General features: G+C 37.0%; 1 protein-coding gene across 1 annotated transcript in view; it reads left to right on the forward strand.

Annotated features, from left to right (window-relative positions):
• The first annotated feature begins 1,106 nt into the window (after positions 1 to 1,106).
• The window catches only part of Rsl24d1 (ribosomal L24 domain containing 1), a 14,492-nt gene continuing 5,416 nt past the window's right edge, over positions 1,107 to 10,182 (forward strand). The window contains exons 1-3 of the mRNA XM_015480643.2: positions 1,107 to 1,263; positions 5,197 to 5,310; positions 8,449 to 8,521. Coding sequence (XP_015336129.1) covers positions 1,183 to 1,263; positions 5,197 to 5,310; positions 8,449 to 8,521 — 268 coding nt within the window. The 5' untranslated portion in view covers positions 1,107 to 1,182. The remainder of the gene's footprint in view (positions 1,264 to 5,196; positions 5,311 to 8,448; positions 8,522 to 10,182) is intronic.

Below are 10,182 nucleotides of genomic sequence, written 5' to 3' on the forward strand. Positions count from 1 at the left end.
AAGTACAAATGTTTTTAAATAATTACAAACACTAAAGAAATGAAAAATCTGGGTGAAGAAGACAACAATATTAAAGATGTTGAACTGAGTTAAGTCCTAATAAAAAAAAAAATTCCAGAATGAAAACTATAGAAGATAGCTGAGTTTTCCATTAATGATAAAAGACACACGCCCTCAGACTCAGGAATCATATGTGCCAAAACAGGATGAATGAAAAGAAACAATATTGCCAAGATTTCATAACCATTAGTTAGATGTGGAATACATTTTTCTCCCCTTCCTTTTGGGTTTAATTATACTAGTTCTGAAAGAAAATAAAAATTTATGTGGCTGGTTACTCGCCCATTCAAACTAATGTGAATCACTGAGTATGATCATAGTCTGAAGGGAAGAGTTTCAGAGGAAGCCATAGGGTATGGGACTAAGAACATATGAAAGATGTGGCCAACGACACCAAAGATAAAAGGAGGCTGCTCGTGGGGGTAGGAAGGGTAGGGCAGTTCTTGTTGAAGTAACAAAATAAAACGGAGTTGGAAGGAAACGGGGTAAAGAGGTCAGGAACACTGGGGGAGGCTTTTCTTTAATTGTCCAGGAGGATAGGAGAAGGAGATTCAAGAAAAGCAAAATAATTTTCCACCTCTTGGTTTACTGTTAAGTGTGACTCATGCCAATGAGGGGTAACAGGCATCGGCGAGATGTTGAAAAGGCTGAACCGCAAGTTCAGCAGTGTTATAAAGAAGGAGTACAGAAAGACACAAACACACACGATTGTTACACCTGCCAAGTCTGGGGCAGAAGTCAGGGCGGGCAGTGAAATACGAGTTCTTAGAGACAGCCCAATGTGTGGAGAGAACTTTGGGCAAAACACAATAAAGAAAAGACATAAGACGCGTAAACGCCAAGAAAAATTAGGCGTTGTCACAGAGCTCGAAGGACGGCACAGAGCCACGTCTGGCTTTCCCAGTCTGATCGAGGCTGCAGCTCTGCGCCTGCGCCAAACGACCGCGCTTTTGCTTGCGTGGCCGCGAGGAGGCGCAGTCGTGTTCGGATAGCATCCCAGGGGCGCTCAGACACTGGCCTTTTCCGGGTCGGAGGCTTGGACAAGAATCACTTCCTGTGACGCCGCGCGCCACTTCCTCCTCAGCTCGCCGTTGGGTCGGTGGGGACACACGCGGCCTCAACATGCGTATCGAGAAGTGTTATTTCTGTTCAGGGCCCATCTACCCCGGCCACGGCATGATGTTCGTCCGCAATGATTGCAAGGTGAGGCGGCCGAGGCAAGCGTCTGCCCAGCCGCGCTCCCGCGGGCCCAGAACGCGCCCCCTCGGCTCCGGGTTTTGCGGAGCCTGCGGGGTGTGGTCTGGGTTCTCCGCGCTGCTCTGGCGAGAGAGCCGGCCGCCTACTCGGCTTCTCTGTCCTCAGTCCAGCTTGGAGAATTGCTCCTTGCTGTTGTCGCGAGCGGAGCTTTCCACCAAGGCCATCTTGGGCGGGTTGGCTGCGCTGGGATTGAGGAGCGATCCTAACCAGCATCCCCGGGGATCCCGGGGCGTCTGTTGGGGCTGTTTGATCGTTATTGGGTCAGGGCCAATTCCTGAAGCCAGTAAACTGTTGAACTCATGTCTCATCAAGCATATGCGAAGGACCGTGTCCCTAGGGACGAGATGGGACTGTCCGCAGTGCGTAGAGACTGATGGAAATGTTTTTTTGCTAAATAGGAAAGTTAGGTAGAGTTACTGGAGGTGAGTTGTGGAGGGTCATGTATAGAGAAGGTTGGAATTGGAAGTGACATGTATACCGGATTTTGAATACTGCATAAGAAACGAGAGGAGTCGGGCATGGTAGCATATGACTGTAATCCCAGCGACCTGGGAGGCACAGGTAGTGTAGAGGGCAGCCTCAGCAACTTCGCAAGGCCCTGCCTCAAAATTTTTAAAAAAGGACTGGGCAGTTACCCAAGTGGAGAAAGGAGAGGGCATTCTAGATTGAAGGAAAGTTAAAAGTTTGAGCAAAGATAAGGAACAGAGCTATTATATTTCTGAGGAAGTGGTTGGATTGTAAATGATAGAGGCTTGGGACTACAGATAGGGAAATAAGCCTGTGAACATAAACATAGATATGTCTAGTTGTGAATGACTTTGTGAATGATAAATGAATTTTCCCTCTTGTATCAGAATGAACCTTATTCCTCCAGTTCCTAGAATTGAACTTGTCTTACATTTGTGTCTGAATTACTAGACACCTGTTAAATATACAGATTCCTGGTTTTCATAACCTCTATGGAGTTGGAAACTTTGTTGGAGAAGGGAAGAGGATGTGAAAGGCGATTTTGACATAAAATTGTAGATCCTACTATATGACTTTATACCTCTGTTATAGACCAGAGGTGTTAACCTTATTAAATTAAGAGCAAGGGATCCTGCTGGAGGATAGGGACCAAACCTCTTTGGGAACTTAAAGCATGTAGAAGATTTTGAATACTTCCTGGTAGGAATGCAGAAATTTATAAAAACAAAAAGATTGCAAGATTGGGGTCTCATTCCCAGTGGGCAGTGTGGTTTGTAGATGATCTGGTCATCAGGATCTCATGATTTTTATCCAGTAGTGCTTCTCAGCTGGATATTGGAATTGTAACAACTTCATGAGAACTGTTGAGCTGGGTTTTGATTTGGTAGACACAGTGGAAGTTCAGGGTGATGAGGAAGTCTTTGTTGCTATCAAAGATAGTGTTGAATTGGCCAGGAGTTAGTTTGGTCCGGAGGAAGACCAGTAGACCCAGAACAGAGTTGATTATGGGAATGATTGGAGGTAGAGGCCCTGAAGCACTGACAAAGAAGAAATTTCTCATCGTTTTTATGTTGATGATTCCTGAATCTGTATCTCCTCAGCTCTATATCTGAATTTTCCATTGGGTGGGGAAGTTCTGCATGTATCTCAGTGGATCTACTGAAAAAGAAATTCTTACTGCCTCAAATCTTTTTGCTTTTTGAATTAATACCACCCCTCTTCTTAAGGTAGTTTTGTTAGAAACAGAGAGTCATTGAATTTTTCATCTTTTGTGTTTACTTTTTCCAAGTCTTATCCATTTTGCCTCTGCAAGAATAATGATATCTTAACATTCTTTCTGTCCTTCCAATTTGAACTTGGTATGTGTTAGCTGTATAGCCTCCTAACTAGTCTTTCAGCTTTTATGGTCTTTGCTCATGAGACTCTTTTTTAAAAAAGAATTTTTTAATTTGTAGGTGGACACAATACGGTTATTTTATTTATATGTGGTGCTGAGGATCGAACCCAGTGCCTCATGTGTGCTAGGCAAGCGATCTACCACTGAGCTATAACACCAGACCTCATGAAGTCTTTGATAGTTACTTCTCCTCTTACTCTTCTTAGGAGGCTTCACAGGGCAAAGTTAGTGCTATTGCTCTATATTTTCCCATACTTACATACACTGTTAATGAGGGCTTAATAAATGTTGGTTGGATTAGTGGAAAAAGAAAGGTTGGAACAGTGTTAGGCCAGGGTAGTTTATGAATCATTTATTGGTATGTTGAAGACTGAAGATGGTAAGGGACTAGATGAAAAGGAAATGTGAGCCTGTGAAGCTTTGGCTTATACATAGTCCATCCATGGCCTACCCAGCATAGATTTAACCACTTCCTAATGTATTTTTTTTTATTATTACTTTATACGTTATTTATATAGTTTTAAAATCTCATTGTTTATTTCTTGGTCTGATCTCAAATCTTTTTGTTTGCAAAGTAAGACTCACATTGTTAGATTAAACTTCTTAAGATAGGGCACTATGTTTTAATTATTCTGATATCCCTACCTGCTAGTAGAACCTCAGGCTTGCAGGTGGTCCTTATTTGCTAATTGAATCCTATCCTATCTCCAGTGACTCCAATCTCTTCAAATACTTCATTCTGCTATTCAGATAATACCTATTAGGTGTGGAGTCAAGTAGACTTCCTATAGGCTCTGTTTGGAGTTGAGAAGACCCAGAACAAGTTCAAACCCATCATTATCTAGATTGAGAAATGAGGATTCACTTAGGGCTTATCTATTAGGTATTAAATGTTGGAAACTTTTATTTAAAAGTTGATATTATTTGAGCTGAAAGTACTAAAATACAGTTTACTGATAACAGTTCCTGGTGGGTTACTCTAGGAGCTTGTAGTAGTTCTCATGTTTTTTAGTTGATTTGAAATTAACCAAATGTTGTCATTCAGATTTTTTAAGAGGGCTCTCTAGGTTTGTGTATAGATTGGTTTAAATTGGTATTGAAGGGAAAGTTTCTTACTGTGTGTAGTGACCTGCTTGAAGTTCCCTATAGAACAGTGTATATAAAAGTGAGCAATATTAAGATTTGTGATATACACACAGGCTTACTTAAATTACTTATACTGTTCTTTTAACATATTTAATTGTGTCACATCTTCTACGTAAGAGACTTCAAGTTAACCAGGATCCATAAGCTCAAAGAATTACTTTTAATATTTCCTCTACTAATATACACAAATTGAATTGTGTTCTATAATACTGCAAAGTAACAAAATAATGCAATTTAGACTTATAAAAACAGGGACACATTGAAGCATCATTAAGTTATAACTTAACTATTAATTAAAGGATCAGATCTTTGAGAATGAAGGTGGAAAATCAAAGTAATAAACTCTTATTATTAGATCTGTCAATACATTCTTTAGAGTTAGACAATCTATTGTTGGTTTGAAATTTGGTGGTTTTATCCAGATGAAAAGATATCAATCAAAGAAGATTTCAGAATGATTGTTTGAAACTTTTGCCCCCATTGGAATAAATAGAACCTTAATTTTGAGAATTATCCTGAATTGAGAAGGGACTTAAAATAGCTTTTCTTAAAACTGTTTCCTTTATTCAAGATCATTGTAAGGTATTATTTTTTATTATTTGATAACAATGATTAGTAGCTTTTATTTATATTTTCAGGCCCCTTATCCTTTAGTTGGGGTAATGTTTAACAGTTACAAACGAGTTCTGTTTTCATTTATTCTCACATGTCTCTCACATTTCTAAATGGTTTAAGTAGAAAGAATTATGAGTGGAAACCGTTGTCATTTCTCAGACTTTATAATTTTTTTTGTTTTACAGGGGTAACATCTTATGATAGGACAATTTTTAACGTTGACCTTTTTTAATATTTTTTAACTTTTCTTGTAGGTATTCAGATTCTGTAAATCCAAATGTCATAAGAACTTTAAAAAGAAGCGTAATCCTCGCAAGGTCAGATGGACTAAAGCATTCCGGAAAGCAGCTGGCAAAGAGCTTACAGTGGTGAGTATAGTTAGCTGTTAATATGACTTTTACATTTTCCAAAATTTAGTTTGGGGGGAGGGTTTATGTATCTAATTAACCATAACAGGGGTTCTTATAACATGATTGTGAGTATTTCATTATATTTGGTTATAATCTTATTCTCCCATGATCCTAAAAATCATCATTCTGTAGGCTTTTGAAAAAGAAAAAATCACCAGTTTTATAGAAGTTGTTTCTTATCCTTACAAGACTAGCTCTCGAAAACAAAGGAAAACTATTTAAGTGGATTGAGGTACAATTGGAAATTGTTGTTCAATGATTTTTTTGGGGGGTTATTTTATTTGTTCTTTTTAGATATACATGACAGTAGAGTGTATTTTGACATATTATACATACATGGAGTATAACTTATTCTAATTACGATCCCATTCTTGTGGTTGAACATGATGTGGAATTACACTGGTCATATGTTCATACATCAGCATAGGAAATTTATGTCTTGATTGATTCTACTGTCTTTCCTATTCCCATCTCTCTCCCTTCTCTTCATTCCCTTTTGTCCAATATAATAAACTTATGTTCTTCCCTCCCCCTCCCTCTTATTGTGTTTTAGCATCTGCATATCAGAACATTGGCCTTTGTTTTTTGGAGGATTGACTTATTTCACTTAGTGTGATCGTCTCCATTTCCATTCATTTACCAGCAAATGCCTTAATTTCATTCTTCTTTATGATTGAGTAATATTCCATTATGTGTATGTTCCACATTTTCTTAATCTATCCATCTGTTGAAGGGCACCTATGTTGGTTCCATAGCTTAGCTATTGTGAACTGAATTGCTGTAAACATTGATGTAGCTGTGTCACTGTAGTATGCTGATGTTAAGTCCTTTGGGCATGCACTGGTGAGTGGGATAACTGGGTCAAATGATGGTTCCATTCCAAGTTTTCTGAGGAATTTCCATACTGTTTTTCACAGTGTTGTACTAGTTTATAGTCCCACAAGCAGTGTATGAGTGTACCTTTTTTCCAACATCCTCACCAACATTTATTGTGACTTGTATTCTTCATAATTGCCATTCTGACTACAGTGAGGTGGAGTCTTAGTGTAGTTTTAATTTGCATTTCTCTAATTGCTAGAGATGTTGAATATTTTTTCATATATTTGTTGACCATTCATATTTCTCCTTCTGTAAAGTGTCTGTTCAGTTCCTTGCCCATTTATTGATTGGGTTATTTGTTTTTTGGTGTTAAATTTTTTGAGTTCTTTATATATCCTGGAAATTGAGGCTGTATAGGTGGCAAAGATTTTCTCCTGTTCTGTAGGCTCTCCATGTTAATTGTTTCCTTTGCTGTGAAGAAGCTTTTTAGTTTGATACCATCTCATTTATTGTTTCTTGATTTTACTTGTTGCACTTTAGGAGTCTTGTTGAGGAAGCTTGTTCCTAAACCGACACAATGGAGAGTTGGGCGTACGTTTTCTTCTAGTAGGCACATGACCTCTAATGCCTAGGTCCTTGATCCACTTTGAGTTGAATTTTGTGCATGGTGAGAGATAGGGCCTTAATTTCATTTTGCTATATTTGAATTTCCAATTTTCCCAGCACCATATGTTAAAGAAGCTATCTTTTCCCTAAGGTACTTTTATGGCGCCTTTGTCTAGTATGAGATAACTGTATTTATGTGGGTTTAGTTTTCATGTCCATTTTGGTGCCAGTACTATGCTGTTTTTTATTACTATAGCTCTGCATTATAATTTAAGGTCTGGTATTGTGATGCCTCCTGGTTCACTTTTCTTGATGAGGATTGCTTTGGCTATTCTGGGCTTATTTTTTTCCAAATGAATTTCATGATTACTTTTTCTGTGAAGAATGTCATTGGAATTTTAGTAGGAATTGCATTAAATTGTATAGCGCTTTTGGTAGTATGGACATTTTGACAATATTAATTCTGCTTATCCAAGAATGTGGGAGATCATTTTATCTTACAAAGGTCTTCTTCAATTTCTTTCTTCAGTGTTCTGCAGTTTTCATTGTCAAGGTCTTTTGCGTCTTTTATTAGATTGATTCTCAAGTATTTTATTTTTTATTGAAGCTATTTGTGAATGGGGTGGTTTTCCTAATTTCTCTTGCAGTTGATTCATCACTGGTGTATAGGAACACAATTGGTTTATGCTATTCAAGGATTTGAGAGGAAACTAGGAGATTAAAGGATTCTTGAATGGCAGTTCAAGATGAGGTTTGTAATAACACTTATTTGTCAGTTTCTGATTGTTAGTAGTTTTGGTATTAAGAGAAATAGTGGGAAGTCTAGAATGAGATTTCATTGGATGTATCACACTGATCATATTGATGTTATTGAGTTGATAAAAGGATCTATTAATGCTTGTTCCCTGTAAAGGGAGACAGTGAAGGCTATAGTATGGGCTAGCTTTGAGGGAAAAAGAATTTTAAACTGTCCCTTATTCTACGGCCTCTTCTTCCTTCAGAACCCATAACCTTTTTCCCTCTGCACTATTTAAGGGTGGTATCTACAAACATTTGGCATGAATCCCTTTTCTGGCTTCCCAGAAACAGTGTTTTTCAGTGAACATGAAATAGTATTAGATAGGATGCAAGTGCAATCATAATTATTGTCACAAAAATAATGTTCAGTATGAATAAGAAGCAGCAAAGCACCTCAAATGCAAGTGATACTCGCTGAGTTGCTTAGTGCCTTGCTTTTGCTAAGGCTGGCTTTGAACTTATGATCATCCTGCTTCAGCCTCCTGAGCCACTGGATTACAGACATGCACCACCGTGCCTGGCTATTTGACTCTTTTGATCTATGAATAATGGCAGCTTCATATGATTCACTATAATACCAAAGTTTATGTATACCTTTATACCATCATTGTTCAGTGCCCCTCTTTAGATGGGGGTAATATTCTCCACTCCTCTCTCTTTGAGACTCATCTGTATATATAGAGAGAGGTGAACATCTTATAAATGGAGGTATAAAAAGGAGAAAAAGATTGAAAACCCATATTCTCTGGGATCACACTGGTGGGGGAAGGTAAATCCTAATATGTGTCCCCTCAGAACTTTTGTAAAAAGAAGAATGTTTTAAGAAATGCTTCCTTTTTACTTCTTTTACCAGCACTGTGTTTCTTTTTGCAGGATAACTCATTTGAATTTGAAAAACGTAGAAATGAACCTGTCAAATACCAGCGAGAACTATGGAATAAAACTAGTAAGTCACAGGGGAATACAAAGAATATTCAGGAGAGACTGGTTTAGTGTGTTACTATAACTTTAAATGTCAGTTTGTTCTTTAAATATTAGGTCTATAATTTTTATTGCTTTGCTTTTAAATGTTTTTATTCTCTTTTTCATGGTTGTATTTATATATTTAATTATGAGCTATTTGAATTCCTTTACAGAGTTGGCTGAGGTTCCATTATAAAAATAATATAAAATTAAATTTGAAGGGCCCACACAGAGGTGTCAAAAACATACAAAACTCTGAAAAAAATAGAGAAGGAAAAATAATCTTCAGTTGAGTGTGGCACAGTTAAAATATACATAAAACTCAAAGGCACTTTACCACTTTAGATCATTTAGTTTAGGACTATAAACTGTATTTTGAAGACATTATAAAGTTTAATACTTAAAAAAAAAAAACAGACTGGGGATGTAGCTTAGTGGTAGATTGCTTTCCTAGCATACTTAAGGCCTGGATTTCATCTTCAAACTGGAAAAAGAAAAAAAAGTACAGCATTTAAGGTGATCATTACAAATTTTTCTAAGATAACTTGTACGTATTTGACTTAGGTAAAAATGAAACTATAGATTTTACTGAAATTTAAAATAATACCTAGTCTTCCCCACTCTCCACCCTCAAGAAGTAGGCAGACTTTTAATGAAAAAAGTCCTATGTGTGGTAAAACTTAGTCTCTTGAGAGAGCTTGTAGATTCCACTGTTCATGCATGATCAAGGTCACACATAGTCTTTGCCCTCTTTATTGAGTACTCATTAGATAGTAATTGGTTCAGGTATTATAACAGAGTCTCATTCCTAGCCCCACTTATTAATACCTCTGTAAATTCTGTAAGAAGCAGTGTTAATTCATTGATTTTTTTTTTTTTTTCCTGTACAGATTCTGTTATCCTTTTGCACTAGGATTCTAAAAATAGACTTTTGAAAAAGAGCTGCTGGGTAGACAGTATGAAAGTCTAAAAATTGTTTCTTATACAGTAAAAATTGTCAGTAGTGTTCCAGAAAAATATATTATACTCTTCTAAGGAATTTGTTCATTCCTAGTTACTCCCCATTTTTCATATATATATGACTAGTCAGAATTGAGATGTGTTATATATGTAAAATTCATATTGGATTGTGAAGACTTAGTATGAAAACAGAGATCAAATATTTGATTAACAATTTTTTACGTTGCTGTACATGTTGAAAATGACAGTTTTTTTGGATATGTTGAGCTAAACAAGATTTATCCTTTTATTTCCACCTGTGTCTTTTTACTTTTTTTTTTTTAAATACAGCTACTGGACAATTTAAAATTACATATGTATTTTTTTTTTAATTTTTTATTGTTGGTTGTTCAAAACATTACATAGTTCTTGATATATCATATTTCACACTTTGATTCAAGTGGGTTATGAACTCCCATTTTTACCCCATATACAGATTGCAGAATCACATCAGTTACACATCCATTGATTTACATATTGCCATACTAGTGTCTGTTGTGTTCTGCTGCCTTTCCTATCCTCTACTATCCCCCCTCCCCTCCCCTCCCCTCTTCTCTCTCTACCCCCTCTACTGTCATTCATTTCTCCCCCTTGTATTATTTTTCCCTTTCCCCTCACTTCCTCTTGTATGTACTTTTATATAAC

Source organism: Marmota marmota, unplaced genomic scaffold (assembly GCF_001458135.2).
Source record: "Marmota marmota marmota unplaced genomic scaffold, marMar, whole genome shotgun sequence".
NCBI lineage: Eukaryota > Metazoa > Chordata > Mammalia > Rodentia > Sciuridae > Marmota > Marmota marmota.